The following is a 27131-nucleotide window of genomic DNA, read 5'->3' as shown; positions in this document are numbered from 1 at the left end:
TTCGGTGACTGGTTTTAAATCCCAATTTTTTTGTGTGTGTGATGCTAGGGCCTAGCTACATATGTAGAAAGGAAGGCATACACCTGTAGCTATTGAGAGAAACACACTAGCATGCAAAGTATACCAATCTAGGAGGGTCTGGAGCATGGGAACTAGATCTTCTGAAGTTGATGCTTGACTGCTGTATTAGGGTGACTGTTTTACTAGGGTATCTTGATCTTGCTGCAGTTTCCCCACCCCCAGTCAAAGTGGCAATCTTGCTGCACTTATCATAGCAATAGTATAGCTTACAATTGTATAGCATGATTATTTCAGGACAACAACCGACAACAACACACCTGTCATCGAAGGTGATTTCTTAGCGGAGAGATGATTACATTAGTCGGGCAATCCAATCTGTTGTCATTTTGTTGTGCACAGCACTGAGACTGGAAATGGGCACTGTCAGTGGGTGCCAGAGATGTCAGTTCAACAAGAAGATTGGGCTGAGTAGTAAACAAATTGTTGCACAGTAAAAACAAATCAGTGAACTTCACTACTTATTTCAGCCACAGGACCCTTTTTTTTGTACAACCCCAGCCTTATGACTGCTTTTATAAGGTATAGCTAGCTAGTTGGTCTACACTAAAGTGTATTCAGACCACACCAAATTTTATAAATAGATAAAAACATAATAAAGGTCAAGCACGTAGTAAAAATGGCATTGGTTGTCATCACTGCCATTGCCACAAATCACCTAACAAGAAAACATACTAAATTAATACACTTTAATTATCTACTCACAAGCAAGCTACAGGCTTTGGAACTCCAGTGTAATGTCTACACACTTCTTTAGTGGAATTCCCACCCTCAGCATCAGGAGCATGCTATATAACAGAAACATTACACACACACACACACACACACACACACACACACACACACACACACACACACACACACACACACACACACACACACACACACACACACACACACACCTACGCACGCATACATACACACAATATGTGCCATACTTACCATTCCATTTAGTGTCACCCGTGGCATGTATGTATGTGGTGAGCTGTTCGTTGGCATATTTAAACTCCAATTTATGTCCCAGTGACCCTTTGTAGCACCCACTCTATGTTATTGTCACCAGCACATGATTCAGAAACTTCTGGATTAATCTCTGAATTTATCTGCTTCTTGCACAAGCAACACACGAAGGGAAAAAGTCACTCCTAAGGTTTGTGTGAAGAAGAGTCCATAAAACACATAGTTCACTCACATGTTAGGGTAGTAGTGGAGGGCACAGGCTTCAACCTTGTTCATATACATTCCATCAGTCCATTTTGGCATTTCACAAAAACCTTATCAACTATTTTAGCATTTCCCCACGGAACATAGTGAAGATCAAATATTGATGCAATCTGGATTTGTAAATATACGTTATACCTTCATTAGGGACACTACTGATATTGCAACTAGTATGATGCAACTAACAAACAAATAGTGTACCAACATGTTTAGCTATAACACGTTGAGAATGGAAGCAGGTTGTTTATTATCTCTGATGGAAGCAATAACGCCATGTAGTTTCACAAGAGGTGATGCCGGGCCACAGAGTAGCCAAATTACTTTGTACTAAATTAGTAAACATCAAATGCAGTCACTCAACTATATAGGGCCACATCTCAGTTTTGTGATACCAAAGACTTTACAGTGGGTGGAACATACCACAATTGATACTGAGCATACCTCGTTCATTGCTTTGTGCAAGCCTCCCGCGCAAAACTCCACACAATCTGGACATAGTGACTCACTGTAAAATCCAACTTTCACTTTACATGTCTACTAGCGATGATGACGATCAAATACAAGAACACAAAGGTCACGGCCACACCCTTCTTTGCACCTACGAATGCGCCCAGAGTGCGCCCATTTTCAGTCGTCAGGTGATTCCATATGACGTAATATATCCGGGAAAGTACGGAAAGACGACGCATCTTGTATGGAAATACGTGTGACCCTTTTGGTTTCTTCTAGCCCCATCAGCAATTTCCGGCTAAAGACTTGTATTAGTGATGTTGTCCTTGATAAGTGTGAGCCGCAGAGTGGTACGGATCAACATTCCATGGAGAAGGTATAAAAAAGGCGAATATCTTGTCCAATATCATTATTATCAGTTGTGTAGTCAAGTGAATATGTCTGCTACTGTGACCGCACCTACCGTCCCTAATAGGTACTCGTCGGGATATAGCGACTGGACCTCCCTCAGACCTCACGTAAAAGAGTTTGTCGAGAAGAACGTCGAATTGTGCAAGCCCGCCGCCGTGCACGTGTGCGATGGTTCTAGTGAAGAAAATGAGATGCTACTGAACAAGCTTGTCGAACAAGGCAGATTAACGAAACTGACCAAATACAATAACTGGTAAATAATTTAAAATTAGATCACTTTAATGTAGATCACATTAATGGTCTTCTCCCATAGTTACTTAGCAAGAACATCACCAGAAGATGTGGCTAGATTAGAGGAACGTACTTTCATCTGTACACCAAATGAACGTGATGCTATCCCCATACCAAAGAAAGGGATCAAGTCACAACTAGGTTATTGGAAAGATCCAGACGAAATGGAAACAGAACTAAGGAAAAAATTTTCAGGGTGTATGGAAGGTGTGTTATCATATGTAAGGTTGCATGTATGATTGAATGGGAAATAGTATATCATGTGATATGTGGTATGATGATGTGTGGTATATGGTGAAACCCTATACTGTTATGGGTTTTCATTTAGTTCCTATTCTTTGTAGGTCGTACCATGTATGTTATCCCATTCAGTATGGGCCCTATTGATTCCCCACTGGCCAAGATTGGAATTCAGTTGACTGATTCTGAGTATGTCGTAGCAAGCATGAGAATTATGACCCGGATGGGATCAGATGTGTTGAAGCGGTTGGGGGAGCAAGAGAAAGAAAGGATGTTTACAGCAAGGAAAGATGCATTTGTGCGTTGTGTCCACTCTGTTGGTTATCCGTTGCCTCCTGGAAAGAAAGATTTGGAGTGGCCTTGTAACCCCCAGGATGTGACAATAGCACACTTTCTTGAACGCAACATAATTGTGTCTTACGGAAGTGGATATGGTGGTAACTCTCTACTGGGGAAGAAATGTTTTGCATTGAGAATTGCCTCAAGTATTGCAAGAAATGAAGGATGGCTGGCTGAGCATATGCTGGTGAGTTATATACACACAACACATCACTGTAATTCATTGTCTTTTCTCCTTGCAGATACTTGGCATCACTAATCCAGAAGGAAAGAAACGGTACATTGCTGCTGCTTTCCCCAGTGCTTGTGGTAAGACCAACCTTGCCATGATGAAGCCGTCACTACCTGGATGGAAAGTAGAATGTGTCGGTGATGATATTGCTTGGATGAAATTTGACAGTAAAGGACAATTGAGAGCCATCAATCCTGAGAATGGTTTCTTTGGTGTAGCCCCTGGTACTAGCAGTTCATCTAACCCACACGCAATGGACATGATTAAGGCTAACACCATCTTCACCAACGTTGCACACACTAGTGATGGAGGTGTTTTCTGGGAAGGAATGGAGAAAGATATTGACCTCTCAAACATCAGTGTTACCTCTTGGACTGGAGAAGAGAACTGGACAAAGGATAGTGGAACAAAAGCTGCTCATCCTAACTCACGATTCTGTACCCCCACTAATCAGTGTGCTGTGATTGACCCCCAATGGGAAGATAGTGCTGGAGTTCCAATTGATGCCATCCTTTTTGGTGGTAGACGTCCTACCACGATTCCCCTTGTTTATGAAGCATTCAACTGGCAACATGGTGTCTTCATGGGTGCAACCATGAGATCGGAAACTACTGCTGCTGCAAAACTTAAAAAAGAAATTAGGCACGACCCATTTGCAATGAAGCCATTCTTTGGCTACAGCTTTGCTCAATACTTGGAGCATTGGCTTTCTCTTGAGAACAGAAAGGCTGCCAAAGTACCGAAGATATTTTACGTCAACTGGTTCCGCAAAGACGCAGATGGTAACTTCATTTGGCCAGGATTTGGAGAGAACTCTCGTGTGCTAGAGTGGATTTTCCGACGTGTAGAAGGCGAGAATATTGCTAAGGGTTCTGCACTAGGCATGGTACCCAAACCAAATACTATCAACATGCAGGGACTTGGAGACGTTGACATGCAAACTCTATTTGCCGACAATAAACCAGACCTTGAAGCTGAGGTAGAAGCCATCAAGAAATTCTTTCAAGAGCAAATACCCGAAGACCTACCAAAAGCCATGAAACAAGAATTAGAGTCTCTACAAGATCGTATTGCAAAGTTGCCTAACGCTGATCACAATAAACAATAGATCAATATTTATTTATTATTTCAATATTTAAATGTGCACTAAGTGCTTTTAAAAATACACCACAGAGTTTATAGTAATGTTTTAGTCTAATTCTATGTAAGAGAGTTGTATACTTGAGCCAGTTGTTTGTTGAGAACTGAGTGATATTTTGACATCTAACACTTTGTCTTCACTGGATAACAAAACCAACTTGGCTTCTGAGGTTGAATGGTGGTTAGTGTTCTTGACATGAAACATGGCTGCCACGTGATCAATTACCTTACCAACACTCCAGTCCTGTGTATAATGAAACATTAACTGTCACCAAACAAGACTAGTCGAGGGGGTATGGGTAAAAACCACAACAACAAAATTCTAACTACGTACATAAAGTAGTACCTGCCAAACACTGGACTATTTCGTCAATTTTCATGGCAAGACCCACAGGTAATAGAGATGTATTTGTTCTAATATATTGGTTTTCTACTTTGCTAACTTTGCTATACTAGGATAATAACAAGGTATTAATTTTGGAAACCCACATAAATTTGTATAACAGTAAACAATCATAATACTGTGACGCTAACCTTGGAAAAGAACAAAGGCTTGACATCTCCATTTGGCAAGGTAACATTGTAGAACACTCGATAAGACTAACAATAAAACATTAGTAGTTAGTCCAACATATGGGATGGTAGCCTACCTGGGCAATGGAGGAAGGTCCTTGTGCCTTCTGCTTCAACCTCATCATGGTCACCATCTGACTACATTTCTCAGATCGTCTGCCAACCCCTACAAAGGTATACGATGATGTAAGACTAGACTGTACTTTCTCCCTATAGGAATTCTAAACTGCAGTGTCACATGATAGCATTGGTATAGATTCCGACCTTTAAACTTGACCTTTATACTGACACTACACAATAATATGTTTTTACATTTTGCTGATATAAATGTTCACCTGGTAACCTTGCATGGTTGTCACACATGAAAGTATGTGTAGTGGACATGTATACATGTGTGTGTGTGTGCAGAGTGGGCTTTGTTACAATGTCAGGGCCTCACTGCTACTGGATTGCTCTCCATGCGACTATTGCCAGTAAACCAGGTGTGCACAGGCTGCTTGCTGTATATTGTCTGTCCCTTCCTTTTTGGAAGGTTTTGTGACCTTTATCAGGCAGTGAATATAATTGTGCGTGTGTGTGTGTGTGTGTGCGTGTGTGTGTGTGCGTGTGTGTGCGTGTGTGTGTGTGTGTGCGTGCGTGTGTGTGTGTGTGTGTGTGTGTGTGTGTGTGTGTGTGTGTGTGTGTGTGTGTGTGTGCAGTTGCTTCCCCTACCCAGATGTTTAACTGGGGAAGCAGTCTGGCAATAATGGGGAAGCAAGCCAGCTGTCCATGTCTCACATGACATAGGAGTGTGCTTCCAAGTGCCCACATTATACCTGTGAAACATAGTATGGCTTCCTGCAGGGTACTAATCCTGCCCCACAAGGATTTGCCTGTGCACACTGACTTATTACACCTGAGTAGCACCCACATGCACACTAAAATGTATTCATGTGCACGCACAGGCACACATACACAATATGTGCTACACGCATGTACACACACACACACACACACACACACACACACACACACACACACACACACACACACACACACACACACACACACACAATATGTGCTACACGCATGTACACACACACACACACGCACACACACAAACACTCGCACAAGCATGTGCACAGACACACACGCACAAACACACGTATATCCACACACACAAACATGCAATATGTGTGCAGACATGCTAAAGAAAAAGTTCAATGTTGAAGGTGAATAGTCGATTTCAGGTTGTTTATTAAACAATTCACACACGTGATTTTCGAACGTGATCTGTTTACGTGCAGTGCCTTAATGTGTTGAATAACTAGCTCAGTATGCCCCTGGCATTGTCTAACAATCTAAGAAGGCGAATGATACAGCTGCATTATTAAAAGGAGCCTGGTTGAAAGGACACAGCTCACATGTTCGAACAATCACGTGTGCGAATTGTTCAATTGCATTCGCAAGCAACCTGAAATCGACAGTACCTGTGGACTGTCCCATAATCAGTCTACCCCCATACTTTTTAAGGCTGCCACAAGAGGTCGCCGACCACTTACGTGGCAATCCCATGCCCCTTAACAATGTTCTATTAGTTTCTATCAGTTTTTGTTACTTCAATAGAATGTTCTTCGACACAGCTGTTTTAGTCATAACTCCTTGAATTTAAGTGTGACATGTGCCAAGACTTGGTATTGGTGATATATATAAGTTTTTTTCCCTATTGAAATTTCACGTTATTGTTTAGAAATGGCTTTCTCTACCAAATCATTGTATTTTGCAAATAAGAATTATACACATGTGTGATGCTAAGCCAGTGTGTACATAAACAAGGTAGTGGTACAACACACATACAACTCACTACTTGGTATGATTGTAACAATGTAGCAGCTACTTGTACAGGTGTAATTACAGTAGTTGATACGTTTACATCATTTCAACATCTCCTGCAGATGGACTGAATTAGGGATTAAATGTCCACTAGTATATTTGCAGGTGTAGGTGACCTTCCTTTGTTTCACTACTTTTTATGTCTATGAATCGAACTTACAATTCCTGTTTTTTTCCCCGTGACTTGATTACTAAGACCAAAAATTTCATGGCCAGCTAACTGTAGTGAGGTTCTAGTTTATCAATATAGACTTAGCAGCGGGAGAAGAACCAAACTACGCTACAGTATTAGAAGGGGAAGGTACTCACTGGACTGGTTTGGATTTTAATTTCATTCCAGGGTTGTTACTGTATTTGTAAAAACTTATCCTTCAGAATGCCTATACTTGGTATATTCTCCAATAAGACATTCTATTTAGTGCAGACTACTTGCTATAACATTCCTTGTACTTGTTAGATTTTTTGTAACATAATTATGACTGGTGAACCCGTGCATATCGCATCAAACAAAATAATGGCGCTGGAATTAAGTAATGTTATTATTGCATGAATGCGCACCCCAACACCCCAACTATCAATTACTATCTGAAAAGTAAAGTAGCCATTATGCTTTGTTTTCAGCTATGTCCAGCTATCTGTTATACAATGAAGTCTGCAGTCCTAGAAGCATCTCTGCATCAATCCAGTCACTACAGAAAATACAGACCGTTGCCATTTCAAGCCATTGCGCACCACTGTAAAAGAACACCTTGGCTGTCAGCTAAAAGAAATGGGACACAAATGGAGGACAAAAGTAAGTCCACGATACATAAGTTGTAAGGCAGTACGCCAAATAGCACCTGTCGGGCTGAAGCAACATTCTACAAGTGAAAAAAATCGTCCGTAGCCTTAGCCATTATCAAGTTGCGCTTGACTGAAGGAATCAGAGTCAGTCAATTCCACTAAATAAAAGTTTTAAAGAATTTGTTGCAACATATTGGTAGGGTTGTACTGAAGGCACTTTCGGGCTTGGTTATACCCGCTGATGTACCATGAAGGCATTGTTAGGCTGGTTTCTGGTCAACATAGTGAAAATATCCATGATCCCTAATACACAGTATTACCATACTGTGTGATATTATAACAATTCAGTTGTTCATATGTTGCATATTAAAAAGAGGCAATTTTGGATTGGACAAGTAATTTTAATAATACACATAGACCACTTATACAATAAATCTGAAGGAAAGAGTAAACCCTAAGGTGAGGAATTTACAAGCAGTAAAAGAGTTTCCACCTTGAAAGAGCTCAGACAACTTTTGGATCTTAATCTCATTACTGACAATATGTAAAAGAATTTTTCTCAATTGCACAATCCTTATATTTTTAATTTTAAAATCATCCAGTTATTGTTTGAGATTGCTGAGGGGTAAATATGATTTTAATACAGGGTATGACTGCTTTATTAGAATATATTTTCTAGAAATGTACTAGTACAACAAGCATTATCTGAGAATTTTGCTAATGTCTTAACAGAATGAACAATTCGCCTTATACACTAGTCTGACAAGGGCCACACCTTCTGATTGGTAATTTCTACTTGAAGGGACAGTCGTGTTTAAGTGTACCTGAGGCAGCAGGCACAAATAGTTATTTGAAGTTGTTCAAATATTCTTTAGATTTCAAACAAATATTCCAAAATGTGCTAACTGTGATATAATATCAAGTAGAAATGACATAACTCAAACGTGCACCTTACTTCAGCGAATATAAAATTCACTACTATTCAGTGGACTGGACCACTGGACTGACATATTTGCACATTCTATTTTTGTTAATAGGCTGCAGCCCACTAAATGCTGGATTAGTGAAGTACCAATTTGTTGATAAATAATTGGAAATCGATTTATCGGCCAAACCCCAGCAATATTGATATCGGCAGTTAATTTATTAGCAGTATTGGTTTTAAAATGGCAATTATACAAAATACGAGAACAATTTTGGTATCATAAAATATCAAGTTGGTCATCAGTATTGGCCATCATGTGTAATTTCAAAATCTCTTATCGATACATCACTAAGCTGAATACAAGCAGTGGAATAGGAGAAGATGACTTTGCTGTTTATTATGCAGCGTTAGTTCCTTACCCTAGTGTAGTGCAGGGAATGTATCAACTTGCCAGTTGATGAAGTCTTGATGGAGCAAGTTCAAGGAGCAAGCTAGTCTCACATGAATTTCAACACAGGGGCTTATCAATTAGAGATTATATTAACGCTCTAGCTGAAAAATCTCCAATTGATAAGCTTATACTGCAATAGTGGTCTGGCCACATGAAACTAGCTCGCTACTCAAACTTGTGCTCAAAGGATATCATCAACTGGCAAGCTGCTCTTAACTATCACTGTTACATTCCCTGCAGCATCACCAGGTAAGGAGTAAGTGATACCATTCACAGAATGATGGCATAACAAACAGTAGCAATTAAAACTATTAAAGACAGTCTTCACTGCTAATGTTTAGTAGCAGGTTGCAAGGATTCTTTAGCTACCAACACTCAGTAAATCCAACAATAAAATGATGTACAAACCCTCAAAAAATACACCAGTCCAGTGTTCCAGTACAGTAGTCCACTGCACTAAATAGTGACAGCTCTTTCACAGTATACCAGTGAAGCAATATAAGGTCTATTACATTGGTATCAACAAGTTGTGAACAAAATTGTAGCAGCAGAATATTTGATCAGAATTAAACAAATATTAATTAGAATAGAGCTGTCTGGCCACACGACTTGTAGCAACATGTACCACTTAAAGTGTACAGCAGTTCTAATAATCCATGCACAACAACAATAACAAGTAAAATCACGTGTACAAGATTTCAACCAATCAAACTGATAAATTTTTAACTTCAAACTATGATTACTGCACATGACTTCCACTTTAAATTTGCTGACACATAAGAACTATTAGAATCAACAGATCTCGATCATCAATAATCTGTTCTCCTGTAATACATGTACATTACTTCTCATTATTAAAATTTGACATCATTGCAGCCATTTCTTAGCCACCTCATTTGACTTTACAACTTTATCATTCTATATTTTTGAAATAAAGGCAATAGCTTTTCTTTCAGCTTGGCTGGTTTAGTTGCATGGCAGAACCAGATAAACTACACCCAGTGAGATACTAACAACACTACACTGTACATATAAGGAAGTTGATACACGCTCCAGAATACTTCTTATTTGGCTGCTTACATACTAATATATCAATTACAACGTTTGCAGGTTGAATGGGTTGATGTTTAGTTTGATGTACAAGAGACAATTGATAAACCGCCTCTAACTATTGTGAAATGCTAGAGCCTTGCTTAGTGACCATGTCAAATAGGTCCCAAACATAGCTAAGGTGTACTTCATGATCCCAACAATTACTGAGGCTATTGTGAAGGTGGCCTATTAATATGGTTTCATTGTAATCTTTAGTAATCACACCTCTACTACATCTGTATCACTAGGTTACAGAGAGCAGTATTCCAGGCACTGCTAAAAAAGAACAATAACAGTGGAACCTGTCTTGTGCTGAAAGGCCAAATATATTTGCGTAATTGTAACATGACGGAAAAATACACCATAGAGAGGAGTGTTCTAATCCAGAAGATGATGGTCATATATAGTAATCCTATGACATGTGATTACACTACCAAGCATACTGCCAGGTGCCAAGTAGAGTTTGTTCATCGGCTAATAAAACAACATGATCCCCTGAGAATACATGTCATGATCCCTCTGAGAAGACAAGTCCAAAAGTACATTCTGTATCACACTGAGGTGTCAATGTTGCTATAGTTTTTATAGCCTCAACCAACCACTTGATGGCTGAAGCATTAAAACTTTGATGAAGCCAAAATCACTAATTGAGTACTTGTACATCGCATAACACAAAGTAGCCATTATTGGCTAAATCTACTCAAATTACCTCATTTTGTTACAACACCGCCTGAAACTATTTCTTTAACTCCTTCAAGCATAAGCGCTACTATTGGCTTAGTGATATAAATTACCTGATGCACTAGCAATACTTTCACATGAGCCAACAGTTACTGTACAAAAAATTGGTTCAATAGAAAATCTACATTCATACTCTACGATGCTGTGGATTTTGTGAAGATGACCAAAGCCATTGTGAAGAAATCAGACTTCCAAAATGACAATATGTGACAGTTACTAACAGCTTTCACATTTAAATCTATCAAACAACAACAAATGTGAGGTAGGAGAATTAGTTTCTTTAGAATATGTTTGGTAGCAGTAGGGATCTTATGTAATCATATATAAGTGATCTTATATAATGATACCATATTTACTTGGTTAAACGCCACACCTTCAATAGTAGCCACACTTAAGTAAGCATAAACCTGGTTTTCAAGCATCAAATACTGGTTGAGTTTAAATAGTCGCTGCATTTCTAAACTAAGGTAATAAAACGTCACAGCATACACTATTACTACTTCACATGAGCTTCTTATAACTGATAACTGCTTTGTCACAACTTTCAAATCTTTCTAAATGGTAAGATTCAACTGTAAAACATCCTATCACAGCTAGCAAGATAGCTTTGGCTGAACTGTCATGCCTCAGAGTGCATGGAGCCCCCTACACACATTTTTTTAATGTTACAAATTTTTCCATTTTTTTTCCACATTTGTTTATTTTATTATTTTAAAAGATGATTGTAATCATGTCGAGCTCTCAATGAACTAAGAATGGTATCCATCATTGTTATGGCTTAACACAATCAGTACAGGCATTCCTTGCTGGGTCACTCACAAACACAGCTGTAGTGAGTTTCATGTATAGTGACAAAGTGCTAATGGTTCCAAGTTGCCACCAACACAGGAGTATGTACAAATCCTCCTCTCCTTTTACATATATCACTAACTGTTGGCTCCGCTAGTACTACATGTACTGCTAATACTAATCTGTTAACGGGTGTTGGTTGTCAAGCAATACAAGCATGGGTACTGCTTAGGTCGAAAGCATACTGTGATACACACACACACACACACACACACACACACACACACAACACACTTGAATGGTAGCATTTAAAGGGCTGCCCAGACTATGCCTGCTTAATAAACATAATACTACAAACATCAAACATGATGTGATCATAGAACACAGTCATGTTACAGGCATCCTGATGAATACAGCATGACAGGTGGGCTGGATGTTGTCTAGATTCACTAACAGAGTTACATTATACTGGGCATACATACAGATGCACATGTGCACACACATGCTGTGCACACACATGCTGTGCACACTGTACGTACTACACACTTATGCGCACACACATACACCCAACCATACACCCAACCATACACCCAACCATACACCCAACCATACACCCAACCATACACCCAACCATACACCCAACCATACACCCAACCATACACCCAACCATACACCCAACACATGTGCACACACACATGCACTTGTGCACATGGAACACAGTGCCTCCTGTGTATTAAGGTGGTATGAGTCATTACTGGAAAATTCTCCAGGATTAGCAGCTGTACCATGCCTTACAGATACAGATGCAGATATCCAAAGTCTCACCTGAACCTCTCACCAAGACATGGACAGTTGACATCTGCTTCCGTAAGACACACACACAGTATCAAGGTCAAGCACTACCACACAGTAACAGTTTAGTAGGAATTCTTCAGGGCTCTACCTCACAAAAAAACATTGACAGAGAACCCACAAAAACAACGTCTCACTTTATTTCTATATTTCTCCCACACACACTACACACACAGTATCAAGGTCAAGCACTACCACACAGTAACAGTTTAGTAGGAATTCTTCAGGGCTTCTACTTCACAAAAAACATTGACAGAGAATCCACAAAAACAACACCTCACTTAATTTTTATACTTCTCCCACCTATGCCTTACATCCTACAGCAATACCTTTAGACTCCCGAGGACTATTAGTAGCTGCTAAGCTAATCTTCTTGACATTACTACTGCTAACACTCTTCTCTTGGCAGTCATGATCATCCGGGTGTCTGTGACTGTGACAAGATCAGGTGAAAATGATTTTAACCAGGTACAACTCACGTACATGATACAGAAGTTTTTGTGACAACAAACACAATTTATGGCAACAAGTTCTGAACGATCACAGCCAGACAGCTCACAAGGAAATAGAGGTTTACTTTCACCCTGAAACAAAAAAAAAAAAAACAGTAGTTACATTGTTACATGATATGGCTTACCGATGTCTGTCCTATTGACGGTTGCTGTGAAGTAGACTCAAGACAATCACACTGGTGTTGCTCAGGCTTACAGTGCTCCTTACTGAAGTATTAGAACTAATGTACATTAGTTACACAGCCTTGAGTCTAACCAAAAAACTTGTGAACAGGCTTCACACACGAACGGAAGGAAATCTGAGTTGAATAGTGACCACAAAAATGCATACATTTATTTACACTTGTACGGTAACCACCATACCATTTACCTATACCCGTCACTACAATCAAACCTGCACAACTTAGTACTTATCGACACTTATAAAACAGCGCAAAACACCCCAGGTATAAACTTACCCAGCTGTTGGCAACTCCCTAAGGCACAGTGCTTCCCGAATTCCATAATATTTATTCGCGTGTAGTGTTTCAAAATTGTAGCCGATAGCCGATAAAAAATGTTGTAATTAAAGCAAGATGACAAGTTGATTGATATATGTCGCGGAGCAGAGAAACAGTACGTGTTACATTCAACCAGCTATCGTGTGCTGGTAATACATTCCTATTATAAGTGTTCCAAGTAAGGTACGTGTTGTTTTGTGGTGAACGATGTGGGTGTGGGGTGTTAAAACATGTTTTATTGCTGTACTATTTTCGCCGTTCACTAAAGTGTCCCAACATACACATGTAAATCGCGTCTCATTAGCGAGTAGTGTTTTCATGTTAGTATCGTATTAACAATATATATGTTATCTTCACTTACCCATCCCTGTGACAGAATCTGTGACACATAAAGATGGGAATTGTGACAGATGTTGTAAATTCTTACCAGCGCATGAGCGCTGCTGACAGAGTGGAGCTAATGTGTAGACTATTTGATGGTTCCCTCCCATGTGAGGTACGGTTCATGTGCAGTGTCCTACATGATATTGCCAGCCGGGATCATGAGAGTTTACAAAAACTTGAGAACAACGTCAACAGAGTTGACTCATATAAATACCAAAAGGACTTGAGTCATGGACTTGGACACCTCTGCCATTCCCTGGCGTTAATTAACCCAGATAACCGAGCAGTAGCCAATGCTATTTATTCACTGTTAAATTCCTCTGACGTGCTTAGCAGTGCACCATCAGATCCAGTGGTTCTGGATGAATACCGACTGTTGTATACAATGGCCGTCAACCATCCTGTATTTACATTTCAACAAAGAGATGAATTGAGAAGGAATTTTCTGTCCGAGCTAGATGCTATGGCCAAAGAGCACTCGAAAATGAGGAAGAGCCAATCTCGTACAAGTTTAGCTTCTAACGACAGCAGCAAGGTAACCATTATAACTCAAATACAGTAGGTAACCATAGTGTGTCACCAGGATGAGAAGACATCTAATGGTGGAATAGTGAAACGTATAAGATCTTCAATCACATCAGGAAAAGAAGGAAATTGTAAGGAGTCTGGTTTGTTTCCAAGTCTACAACAATGACCTATTCTCTTTTTCTAGTGGCCGTCCACCTTTCCCAGTGTGAAGTCAAGGGTGTCCACAAACGATCAGTAGATAAGCGATATGTTTACCTTGTAGAAGTATGTACCATCCTAAGCTTACCGTGATGTGCTCTATACTAAAATGTTTTGCGTGCTCCTGTAGGTAAGATGGTCAAATAACAAAGTGTACATGATCCGTCGAACCTATGGTGAATTCTTCAGCTTTCAAACAGAGGTTAGTTACCAATGCAGTACTAAATGCCTTCATTTACGAAAGGAGGTTCCAAAACAAATATTTTATTCTGGGTTGTTTATTTGTTATATGTGTGTGTTTTTGTTGAATTGGTTGTTATAGAGAACACAAAGACTAGAAGCAGTATCCTTTTGATCATACGTAATATCACTGTTGGCTGTACATGTGTTAATTCAATTCATGTGCAGGGTATTTGACAAGTAGTTAAGCTATTAACATCTGTAATGAGTCCCCTTGAGTTGTTACAAGATGTCTTACTTGTTTGGCAAATGTAGCATGTTTTCAATCTTGTAATTTTTTATTTCTAACTAATTAGCCAATTAGGAGGAAGCCCTTAAACAAAGGCTCATGGTGTGTCTTTATTGTTGTGGTTTAATTTGCATTCCAGATTAATTTTGACAAGTGGCTCTTAAGTTGTCTAGACTTTAGCCACCTTTTGTCAGAGGCAAACAGTTGTCTGCCCTGTCCTGTAAAAAACAGCACCAAACAGATATATTGTTGAAGGAAATATTGGCTTCATGCATGGCCATACTTCCCTTTAAAAGTTGTTGTAGCCATGGTTACACAGCAAGGAACCCTCTAAAGAGCATCCTCTCATAGAAATCCCATGTGTGAATATATCCAAAGTGGATTTGTATAATAGAAACTTCCTGTTATCTAGTTCTAGTGTATTATATCACAAAAATATGTTTTGTTTTGTAGCTGTTGAACTTATTTCCTGAAGAGGCTGGTGATAAAAAGGGACATAAAAATCGGAAGACCCGAGTGATTCCCTACCTACCAGGTAAGGAATACTTACTTCTTGTCTGTACATACAGTAGTTTTCATTGACTTTTGTCTGTCTCTAGGCAAGAAACTCTTCTCCAAAGGAAGCAGCAAAGAAATTGCTGAAAAAAGACTACCAGAGCTGGCCAAATACACCAGGTAGACTTCTACGTAATAGTAATAAAATATCTCACATAAAGGACACCTTGATAATCAGGACACTTGTCAATGGTCCCATATTAGTGTACACACATTTATATCTGTGAATTCAGTACAAATCACAATTTAGCATGTCTAGGGTTCCTATTGTTTTTGTTTTTGAAGACTATATCCATTGTCTGTGAGGTGTCTAATTGGTATAACTAGTTATAAAGGATTCCTAATGAGCTGTTTCCACATCATTGAATTACTCCTACTCATCTACTGTAATGAAGCATAGTGGTTGAGTGATATGATTTGTGTGGGTTGTGGTTGGCTTCCTTGGCTTCCCTAATGTGCCAGTGTGAAATGACCTGCTGTGTGTGTGGTGTGGTGTGGTGTGGTGTGTTATGTAGTGTCTGTGTGTAGTGGACATGTGAGCAATAAATAACACAAAATTCCTATTACTCTGAATATCAGAATACTATATATCCACAGCTGTTTGAAAAAACACAAGTACTGACAATCAATGCATTATCCAGTAAACTGGATTTATGCATGCCCTTTTAAACAAACTCCCGTAGTGTAAGGACTGTTAAAAAAGACTACAAAGACTATTGTAAAATTTCAGTTAAACGGTCCCATCCTTTGTCACCCAGAACTTATGTTCTATCACAACTATCATCTCATTTTCCTTGTTCACAAAACAGTGAATAATAGGCCATAACTCAGATGTACTTTTGTCTTATCAAATTTGCTTGACACCATTTTGTTTGTTCATCATGTGCTGCTGATTTAGCTGATATATAGATATGACGTGATTAATTAAATGGTGGCAGTATTGCAATGGTGAAAGGAAACAAAATGATTCAGTGGCTAATGTTAAAAGTTTTATAGACATTCAGTTAGCTTGTTGCTTGACAAGTAATAATATTTATAAGAGATTGGTCAAATTCTTCACGAGATATATAGTGCCTGTTTGAATCTAGAATTTGCATTAGTTTTATGCATTTTTTTTTTTTTTTTTTTTCAAATCTGGTTTTCTGGATTATGTTAATCTGTATGTAATACGTACATGTGTAGTGTGTATATCTGTTTACACATTGCATTAATCTGATCTTTACTCCAGGGAACTGATGAAGCTACCTCATCAGATAACACAGTCAGATCATGTCCTCAACTTTTTCATCCATCATGCCCAGGATCTCAAGGATGATGGAGTACCTCAGAAAATAACTACACCAGATGGTGGGTCTAGTTATAAGCACATGTGCTATTAATATGTACAGATAATGCTTACAAGATATATTAATCCTTCAATAATTAGTGATTGTTATTGCTGTAATGTTTGTACCTATGATTTTGATCCATCAGTGGTGGGCAGCAATCTGCTAAAATGTTGGCAGCGTACTCTACATCACAACGCCTTCACATTATATTGGCTTATAAGTGCTCTATGGAATTAATTCAGTCAGTACTGACTTGTGTTATCACCTTGGTTTATATGAATACTGTTCACAATCAATCAATTTGATAGAACATTTATCAGGACCTGGTTTACATCATTGTTGTGTACAGAATCTTCAAATATTATGTCACTACTTTGATATCCGTCTGTGTTTTACCACTTTGTACTTATAATCCAATTCTGTACAAATTTGCTAAAGCCATTATACTAGGACTCAGTAGTACATAAATGCCTACCATTAATTAAGGTTATTTTGCTTGTAGACTTTGCTTTTCATAATCCTGTTAGCCAAACCTTACCCATCACTCCACCTGTAAGTATTTGTATACTACATGTAAAAACATTACAGTGTACAACTATTAGATGACTATCTAGTCCAATTTATCCATCTCTACTTTACAGTAGTGCCCTTACAATAAAACATTACTGTAAATGGCCTGGCACAGGCCTATAAAGCAACATGCCAGTCACAGGCTTGTGAAAAGCCTACCTGCTAATATTTAGGAGTGAAGTAAGCCTGTGACAGTATTGTCAGACAGGCCTGCAGCAAGACAAATCACATACTGTCACGATAATTAATATTATGGTATTTGTCAGGCATGTAACAGGACTGCATTGCTAGATGCATGACAAATCCATCTTCATCCTGCAAAATAATTTTTTACAGGACTGGTATATACATGTACATGTACTCTGGTTGCTATAGTGACTATTGTTACCACTGGTTACCGTAGTATAGTGTCACTAATGGCCCACTTAGCATGTTTCCAATATCCCTGTACAGTATATAGCAGTTAACACATACACCATGCTGACTCACGCACTACACCATGCAGCTTCCTATTTAATAAGGGTTTCAATTTGTATTTATAGCATTATGGACAAGTGGCCTGTATCAGACCTGAACCCATTTTCCACAGGCCTGCCACAGCTCTTGAACACTTCACAGACTCATTACCAGTTTACAATACACACATGTTACAGGCCTGCTAACATACAATTATATTACCTATTATAGGAGATTCATGATATTGGATAGTCACACAGGACTGACATTTGTATTCATGAGAGAAAAGGACTGTTACAGGCTTGTAATCTATTTTATTAAATGTGTAATTGTTTACAACAGGCTTGTGGCACATTTAGGTGATCCATACAGGCCTGTAATCATATTAGAATAACAGCTTTAGCAGGCCTGTAACCATCTTACTGCCTGTAGCCGGCAGTTCATAGCCCAAAAAGCAGCACATACATGCCTGTATTAGGCCTGCAACAATATAAAGCTTTTGTAAGTAATTGAAATAATCAAAGTAATCGAAATATGGATCCCACATGCACTCCCGTTTCCAATCCCGGTAACCGTTAATGTATTGGTGGCTGTGTGCCACATGGTTTTATGATAGACACACATCGTGCTTACAATAGGGTTGACTGGTGCTTGAGTTGTTAGCCACACCACGTATACATGTGTGTATCTATTGTTACTAGATGTTATTCCAGAGGGAGACAGTACAGAAGGAATAGACTACAGCATGCGGTCGTCATCTTTCCACCACAGCAGAGGAAACCAAATCAACATACCGTCTGCTAAGTACCGCAGTCTTCCCAACCCAGCGAAGGAGGGAGGGCACACAGAGACATTAAAGTCATCACAACAACAAATGTTCACAGCATCTCCTTTATATGTCAACATTCAGGACTTGACTAATTCTAATAGTAATTCTTCGTTAGCTTCAAGTGAGGGTCAAGAGAAAGCTGACTATGGTGACGAAGATGATGATTTGCTCCCCTTGCTTGAGGGCCAGAATCGGACATCAATAGTATCAGCTCGTAGCAACAGCATCATTGCTATAGATACGCCATTGTCAAAACCAATTACAACTCTACCAGAGTCAAATGAGGTTAACGATGGACAGCTTGATGGACAGCTTGATGGACAGCTTGATGGACAAGTTGATGATCTATTGAATTTCTGTGCTGATGAGATAGCTTCTGGTGCTGCTGGGTCTACTTGTAGCACACCATTCAGCACACCGACAATATCGCCATCACACACCCCCACACTTACAAGAACCCCCACTCCCCAGGGACACCATACTGCTCACATGGGACCCATCCACCCTGTTGCCATGAGAAACTCTGGTAACGCTACTCACTTCATTTATCAGGTTTGCAGAAATATTGTAATTTGCTATAAATATTTGAAATACCAATGGAAATTGGAAGTGTTTTCTTACACAGAAAAGAAACAGGTATCATTTCTGTTTCCCATTCTTTGGAATCTCAAGTTCTAAGTAACAAAAGAAGTGTTTATTTTACCTTTGAACCAACATGTCTTCTTGCTATGTACTGTGGTTGTATTTCTGTAGAATCCATCTGTTGGAGCACACCCATTTGTAAATGCCTCTCCACTGCCTTCTCCACACATCAAAAGGTTTAGCAGTTGTAACTCAGTCCCTCGAGATCCTTACGAGTTTGAGTCCCTCTCAACATGGTTGAAGGACCTACGGCTGCACAAATATAAAGATATATTCTCACATCTGAGCTTTGATGAGGTCAGTATTGTTGTTGTTGTCATGGTGACTATGTTGATGCTATTCCCAACCAGATGTGCAAGATGAAAGGAGAGGAAATGGTCAACAAGGGAATGACTAAAGGAGCCACTAAGAAACTGCTTCGTAAACTAGCAAATTTGAAGTGAGTTGCTCTCTCATAACATGTGCACTTTCTAGTTCCAATTACCTTTTACTTCAAAGTCATCTTGATGCTAGGAAACCATACTGAGGTGTTAATTTTCTGTACCAACACTTTCCTATGCAATCATTTTTATAAAAGCAGCTACAGTTATTTACTTAGCCTAAGCATTTTAAATAGTTGTGAGGCACATAAATACACTCAAGTGACATTCTGCTTAAATGATCAGAGCATGGCGACCATGATATGCCTGCGATTGGCTATAGTTTTACTGTAGAAAAGAATACATGACAACCATTCCCCCAGTTCTATTGCGTTGCTCACACAAGATGAGCTTAGAGATTGAGACACTCTAATAAAGCAGTCACGCGTGTGTATCATAGACTATCTAATAGCAAAAAGTCAGCAAACTATATGCAATTAAACTGAGGTAGGGTTCCAACGATAAAATGCGGTGAAACAAGATATGAATGATGGTAGTTATTACAACATAGGTATGTGTGAAATTCCCTGCATTGATGATGATAATATGGAATTCTCCCACATAGTTATACTTTTATCACCGGGACCTGTTTCATTTTTAATTTACTTACACTACATTACACAAAAGGCCAAGTTTTCAAGAATGTAGTATACACCATGATTTTTTTTCTGTCTAAGAACTTGTTTTCCTCAGACAAAAACAGTTATATGTGTTTAGTATTTAACTACACTGTTGTGCTAATGAACACTAGATGTGTTTATAGTGGACCATACAGCTTCTTCAAAGAGTATTTTAGCACCCATATAAATGTTCCTCACAAGCTAAATGCATTAAATTGTATGGATCAAATTACCACAGTCTTTGTGGTGTCATTTCTTGATGACAAATACATTGTATGAGCTGGCAAAAGTGGAGCATGCAATCTAACAAGTACCCAAGCATCAATTTTACTATCTAAATTAATACCAAAAATTTATTTGCAGTGCTCCTAGTTTTTACTTATGTATGTGGTTTAATTATTTTCTTGTAGGATATCTGGTTTTACTGGTTTTCCTGGGATGCCTGGCATGCCTGGCAGTGGTCGTATGCAGAGAAGATCATCTACATGTAGTTTACCAGCCGCTCTGTATCTCACTGACCAACCTTGTCCCTCACCGACACTTGCTGATCACCATGGTAACAGTGTCAAGCGGAGTATCAGTGGCTACAACCTGGCTGGCCGTGGCTCTCGTCCAAACAGTGACTGTCTTGATGACCAATCATTTGTGGATCACGCCATTTTACATGCTGGTCCTTTCCTTCACTCTGCTCCTTCAGAAACACCTCCACCTGATAATATGAGTATACACAGTGACACTGAAATACCTCCCATACAAGATGCTAACATACCAGTACAGTCCCGTTTCCAAAGGAAAGGTGCTGTTCGTGTACGCCACAGTATAGAGGACTCTAATATTATTGTTGAACAAGCTAATCACTTTTCTGCCGAAGACTTGGTCCACTTGCAGCAACAACAACAACAACAGCACAAATCATGGATGGCCGTCCCACCTATGGCAGCCATTTTACCACACATGACCCCTCCCATGCATTTTAATAATCATCCACACCCCCAGAACCCAAACTGGGCCCACATCATTCCTGTATCACGGCCAGCCATGATTCCACATAACATGCAGTATCAACTTCGACAACCGCCCGGTCAACCAATACCACAGTTTGCTACAGGAATTAATGGGTTGCCAGCTGGAGGAATGATTCGTCCATTTCCACCACAACAAATGCCATTTGTTCCTAATCATATCCAACTACCTGGCCTTGCTGCCGGATTCCCAAACCAGTTTCCTCCCAGGGGAAGTGGTAACACTGTGATGTGTTGTAACTGTGGCTTGCCAGGACATACTGGTGCCCAGTGCTGTCACACAACACCTGACAGTCAAAGCAAATGTAAGTCACATCTTTTTGTGTAATACGTAAATTTATTTTTGCTCCTTTTTGTAGCATTTCACAGAAGTCTTCGCCAGTCGTTCAGTAACCCTCCAAATCTCAATGCCAACAATTCCAAGTTACTATAGTGACAGTCTTTCACCTACTACTGTTCTATCTACTACCTCTGCTGTCTGTTATTATTTTTATTAAATAAAGTTATATTTCAATTAGTGCACACTTTTGTACAATCAAAAAAATGTATAAACGTCATAATCATTATCTTATAATGTTCAACATCCACAGGGTGTGCTGCCACAGTAGTTGCGAATCTCACCATGTCGGAAGAATGTATGCTAAACAACAACCCTTCATAATATGTAGCTACATAAAGTGACTATTCTATGCATGTTCTGTGAGAGGTGTACAATGGATAACAATCCACTAAAACGTTGAGTAATCTACCTTACCATTTGTTCCATGGCTGCCTTAGTACGTCTTGGTCTTTCGTGAGTATCAGTTTTAGAGTTGGGAGGTGTATTATACTATAATGTAATAGATCTAATAACGTGGTATTACGTATCAATTTTCTTACACTAGGCTCTGCTGGTACTCCACAATCAAACCCAGTAGCTGCTGATTCCTTAATCATTACATCATCATTGCTTACCAATGAAAAGCCATACAATTTCTCCACTACTGTGTTCCCATTGGGTAGTTCAAATGTCTCCAACACATGATTTTCAAACATAACTGTACCCACTGACCGAGCCAGAGAATATAGCCCCTGTAATTAAAAATAATTTTAACCACAAACCAATTAAGTTGTTTTTAAAACCAACAGTTATAATGTTTGCAAACTATATAGTGTTTGTTTACTAAACACACACTATGCTAAAGTAAACATCTTACCAGAATGTTGACTTGAGCATCACCTAATCCATAATGCAAGATCACCTGATTTCACATGATGTAATATGACATCACTAAGTTAATTAGCTCACCCTGTGTGATGGAGTATTGGGTAGTGGATTATCAGTGATGGATGACATGTAGCCATTTGGCTCTGTCCTGTGACATTAAATAATTGATTCATTAAAAAAACATGACATCCTGGCATCTAAGTACCTTGATAATTGGGAATGGCCCTATTAGTACAAATTCACATGATAATTAAATATATCTCATAGTAGATCAGGTTTCACCTCTTACAAACACAAGAACTACTGGCTGGTGTTTGTCCTCTTTCAGAGGTAATACGAGACTTGACAGTGGAGCCTGTCTTAGCAGCCGAAAGGCCACCTCTCCAAGGGACCACTAAAATTTCCCCAAATAAGACATCAACACACTAATCCACTTGTTACCTATTAAGGCAAGAGATTTTGGTCCAAAGTTGACCGGCTTATTGTACTCTGCTTGTCCCTCAGGGGTTTGAGCTATGTTCACACAAAGAGTTTGCTAAAATGCTTCTCATTTACCTCGACCACTGCAAATTGAAGTAGTGCAGCCATATCATAACATGTACTGGGTCAGGATATTGACCTCGTAAAATAACCTCAAACCTAACAAAACAGATGTAGATGCAGAGCTAACAAAGATCACTTACTTTTGAAAGTTCTTGCTACGAGGAAGGAGCAATCCAAATGGTCCACCTGGCACACCCAGAGTTCCTCTCTTTACATCAGTTGTAGTTGCCATGTAAACACTCCCCAAAATACCACCCAATGAGTTGCCATAGTAATAACTGTGGTCTGGGACTATGACAGACTGGCCATTGAATATTACATGTTTGTCTTGTACAAATGAGGTCTAGGGTAATTGATGAAATACATAATTTAAGTATTAACTGTAATTAGTGAAATATATTGTAATCAAAGAAAAACATTATTTAATTGACAAAATCTACCTTCATAATTCTCATCAATGTCAAAGCATTTAGTACACCTTGGCTCAGTCGTTCAGGAATAATAGCAAAATCAGACAGGAAGTCTGACGCTATGGCAATTATGGCAGGCAGGTCCGCAGACGACATACCCCACCAATCACATGCAGCCATGACATAACCGTAGCGATTAGCCTGCTCTTGTAGATAACCCTCTGTAACATCAGACTAAAGTAATCACCATGGAAACAGCAATAATAATGTTAGGGGTTATTTTGAAGTTTGTGGATGCATTTTTGAGGATACACAGTACACCTACTGAGTCTATGAGGATAAGTTTTTGTTTACAACACACATCTACTCACCTGAGATCTAAACAGTCCATGACCATATTGAACTATCATTGGACTAGAAGTTGTGTTGGGTTTGTATGTACCATTAGCCACACTGTGAGGTATCAGTACCTAACAGGAGTAGTGAGGCGAATATAACATATTTATCTGATCCTGGTAACTGTATAGATGCATGGTGATTAAGATATAACACAAATCTTTCAGTGGATGAGTTGACTTACAACACACAAGCATACAAGTTTGTTGCTGTTTCCACTGTAGGATTGCATATTGCTCAGTATAATATTTGTCTATGAAACACTGTTAGTTTGGAAATGAAAAATAGTTTGGCAAATTTGTTCATCAACCAACAAACAAAGCTAATTAAATAAAGAGAAGATATTCTAGAGGACTTTAGTTAGGTCAACACTGCTCATTCACCAAACACATGGTACACTAATGATTTCATTCTCACGGTAAGAGTAGCATTTGCTAATCCTTGATAGACAGGTAATCCCTGATCATCCAGTACTAGTCTTGCTCCAGGATGAGTTGTAGTTGTGTAGTAGGGGACCTTCATCACTGCTGATAGTTTCCTAAAGCAGATAATGTCATGGAAGAGAGGCTAATTATGATTCAAAATATGTAGCTGCACTATTTATAACAAAAATGGATAGAAAATATACTTTTAGATAACAATCGTTTGTCATTTCCAATAATAGGCTTGCGTTAGCTAATCTCCACTTATCCACAAATTCATTACATATCATAAGTTTGGTGAAACTAAAGTTTGGTAAATTTGGTGAATCAAGGAATAAATTATGTTGTCCAATATTGGTAAATTCATCGAAATTTTATCTGCCAACCTGTTTTGCTGCTAACTTGCCAAACTAAAGTGACCAAACTCTCATCGTTTACAGCAGTTATTGTGAATGACAGTGGTAGAAACTCAATCCAGCCAGCAAAAATTAATAAATCTTTAAAATCTCTGCTAGCTATACAGAATGGATCATTCTCTCACCTGAAGATATCTTTAGAATAGTTGTCCTCTACTTGGACCACACGATATTCTCCCTTGTCTCCAATCCTCTTCATGGCATCATCTCTCATGTGTAGCAGTCGATCAGTTAAGCACTGCTCACTAGCAGTGGAGAAATCCCATGCCAATTGCAGTGACCCTCGAAAAATATCTGAAAAGAAAAAAACAGACATGTTAGCTGTAGAAGGATCTAGTCAGGATTAACAATTATACACACAACATACATTACAGCTGGAAATACAGGTGCTACACTTACTATGAGCTTCCAGGAGGGAAAAAATCTCTTCAAACAGCTTTCTCCTTTCCTCAATATTCGGATTAGTAGTGGTCTTGTTATCACTATGGAAACATAACCATGACATGACAAAACCATTACTGACTTACCGTAAACTCAAGAATGCCTCCGATGGTTTAACCAATTCACCACCAGTTGTGTGCAGGTTTCTAATAGCAACAATGTAGCGAGCGTTGTTGTTCAAACGTTGAGCAGGCCAAATGGTCAAAGCATGTTTCTTTGCATCCTAATGGATATGAGAATAAGTAGATTTTTAATATGGCCCATACTTACTTACTTCCATAGATCTGTCAAGCTCTGCAAAATGTGCCAGGAATTTACCTACCGAGTGGATGATGACAAATAAGCATGTAAAACAACAACAAAAATTACCATGCAGACAATATTTAGCAATTTATGAATAGCTAGTTGGCAACAAAGTGTGGTGGTGAGTTCCCTTCAGTATTATAGTATGTATGTACATGCGTCCTGAAAAAACAGCTAAGCAAGAAAGACAGTGAATTTTCTTCTCAAGAGAAATAATATTTCAAACAACCAGATGATCAGTGCATATAGATATTGGAGTGTACATGATTAGTGCACGCATGGTGAAAAACATACATACTCCATAACAAGTTCCGAAAAGACAAATATAAGTATGGTGTTTGAGGGCTCAACTCAACAAGCGCATATACTCATCAACCAATCACTGTTCTATGATACATGTACTGCTGTGGGTTGGCATCCAAACAACAGTTTTAACAGTAGAGTGGTCAAATCATAATTCCAAAACAAATCTGTAAACCTAACATGGTCATGAAAGGTAACCAAAAAAAAAAAACCTAAAAGTTTTGTTACATTAACCTTGGACAATTCTACAGTGGTACCATCCTTAGTACAGTCATAGATTTTAGAGGCGCATAGTGGTAGCTACAAGTGAAACCTCTTTACCTTAAAATTTCAAAGAGAGAAGTTTATACAGTAATCCTACTGTCACTAGCAGCTTAAGGCTGAGAAATTTTGACCTGAGACCAGCTTAGACGAGTTCCACTGAAAGGGCTCCCAATGTGTGCACGAGTAACATACCAGTCTGCGCATCATAAAGGAGGGTGGGGCTGGTCTCCAGCTGCAGTGATTCAGCAATGTTCCAGTGTGGAGGTAGATTAGAGTCATCTATTTCTTCAGGAAAGTATGTCACGATGAAAGGAAATGGTGAAAAACCATCTACAGCAAAAACAAGGTAACTACCATTTCTCATTTCTCTAGGACAATTGGTCGGATACTCGTGGATACTTTCTATTTTATAGTATCCTGAACTTTAATAAATCAACGTATTAGCCTACCAAAAGTGTTCCAATCTTTCGGGTTGATTTTATCGCCTACTGTGCTCTCAGGAAACGCCTTGGTAGAAAAGTTGGTTCTCAGACCGGTGCGCGAAGAAGCGTCATGTCGCATGTAGAACGAGTTAGGTAGTGGCAGACCACAATGGTCCGGAACGAGTGGATCACATTCTCCTAACGCGTCGCACACTCCGAGAAACACTCCGACCAGTATGCAGCGTACCCACTGCATAGCTCCACCCCCAGAATTTCGATTGTGGGATTGTAAATAGGCGAGCTGAAGAGATTCTCGTGGTTATTTACTGAAGGAGGGCAGCTATTATCGAGACTAGTTTGCAAGTAACAATATTATTTAAATGATACACACTCACATGTATCCCGGTTTATCAACCTGTAACCCTGCGTCCAATTTCTGTCCGTCTGTTCATTACCATATATTCCCCCATCCCATATGTGAGCTAGTTGTAA

The 27131-nt window shown here is 39.1% G+C and overlaps 4 protein-coding genes and 1 long non-coding RNA gene across 8 annotated transcripts; 2 read left to right on the top strand and 3 right to left on the bottom strand.

The window, feature by feature from the left end:
• Positions 1 to 646: 646 nt before the first annotated feature.
• LOC136262882 (uncharacterized) lies at positions 647 to 2383 on the bottom strand. Its single transcript, XR_010704369.1, has 5 exons — positions 1741 to 2383; positions 1271 to 1412; positions 1021 to 1223; positions 784 to 866; positions 647 to 736 (listed from the first exon to the last, which is right to left on the bottom strand). It is a non-coding gene; the product is annotated as an uncharacterized lncRNA (long non-coding RNA).
• Positions 1966 to 4529, top strand: LOC136262819 (phosphoenolpyruvate carboxykinase, cytosolic [GTP]-like). The gene is made up of 5 exons (XM_066057231.1): positions 1966 to 2125; positions 2225 to 2413; positions 2474 to 2658; positions 2796 to 3217; positions 3273 to 4529. The coding sequence occupies exons 1-5, from the start codon at positions 2067 to 2069 to the stop codon at positions 4368 to 4370; spliced, it is 1953 nt and encodes a 650-aa protein (XP_065913303.1). The 5' UTR covers positions 1966 to 2066; the 3' UTR covers positions 4371 to 4529.
• On the bottom strand, positions 4372 to 13686 carry LOC136262858 (AN1-type zinc finger protein 1-like). 2 transcript variants are annotated; one of them, XM_066057283.1, is made up of 9 exons: positions 13451 to 13686; positions 13249 to 13291; positions 13118 to 13199; positions 12964 to 13064; positions 12810 to 12913; positions 5053 to 5141; positions 4937 to 5002; positions 4749 to 4854; positions 4497 to 4646 (listed from the first exon to the last, which is right to left on the bottom strand). In XM_066057283.1, exons 1-9 carry the CDS (start codon positions 13494 to 13496, stop codon positions 4630 to 4632), a joined length of 654 nt encoding a protein of 217 aa, XP_065913355.1. In that variant the 5' UTR covers positions 13497 to 13686; the 3' UTR covers positions 4497 to 4629. The 2 variants fall into 2 exon arrangements, with proteins under 2 accessions (XP_065913354.1, XP_065913355.1); XM_066057282.1 differs by lacking the exon at positions 4749 to 4854 and having other exon boundaries at positions 4372 to 4646; positions 13451 to 13673.
• LOC136262804 (uncharacterized) lies at positions 13406 to 22097 on the top strand. 3 transcript variants are annotated; one of them, XM_066057209.1, is made up of 13 exons: positions 13406 to 13607; positions 13869 to 14411; positions 14460 to 14532; positions 14589 to 14668; positions 14733 to 14804; positions 15525 to 15606; positions 15671 to 15746; positions 16855 to 16973; positions 18682 to 19361; positions 19563 to 19748; positions 19802 to 19890; positions 20901 to 21817; positions 21872 to 22097. In XM_066057209.1, exons 2-13 carry the CDS (start codon positions 13887 to 13889, stop codon positions 21943 to 21945), a joined length of 2973 nt encoding a protein of 990 aa, XP_065913281.1. In that variant the 5' UTR covers positions 13406 to 13607; positions 13869 to 13886; the 3' UTR covers positions 21946 to 22097. The 3 variants fall into 3 exon arrangements, with proteins under 3 accessions (XP_065913281.1, XP_065913280.1, XP_065913279.1); XM_066057208.1 differs by having other exon boundaries at positions 13406 to 13670; XM_066057207.1 differs by having other exon boundaries at positions 13406 to 13675.
• On the bottom strand, positions 21994 to 27098 carry LOC136262820 (uncharacterized). Its single transcript, XM_066057232.1, has 16 exons — positions 26667 to 27098; positions 26410 to 26547; positions 25622 to 25665; positions 25434 to 25570; positions 25306 to 25388; positions 25032 to 25200; positions 24486 to 24606; positions 24044 to 24142; positions 23703 to 23906; positions 23403 to 23605; positions 23275 to 23358; positions 22801 to 22867; positions 22709 to 22753; positions 22392 to 22583; positions 22267 to 22341; positions 21994 to 22152 (listed from the first exon to the last, which is right to left on the bottom strand). Exons 1-16 carry the CDS (start codon positions 26893 to 26895, stop codon positions 22090 to 22092), a joined length of 1953 nt encoding a protein of 650 aa, XP_065913304.1. The 5' UTR covers positions 26896 to 27098; the 3' UTR covers positions 21994 to 22089.
• Between the last annotated feature and the right edge of the window lie 33 nt (positions 27099 to 27131).

Source organism: Dysidea avara, chromosome 8 (genome assembly GCF_963678975.1).
Source record: "Dysidea avara chromosome 8, odDysAvar1.4, whole genome shotgun sequence".
NCBI lineage: Eukaryota > Metazoa > Porifera > Demospongiae > Dictyoceratida > Dysideidae > Dysidea > Dysidea avara.
Note: the sequence above shows the minus strand (reverse complement) of the source record. Positions and strands in the feature narration are given on the sequence as shown.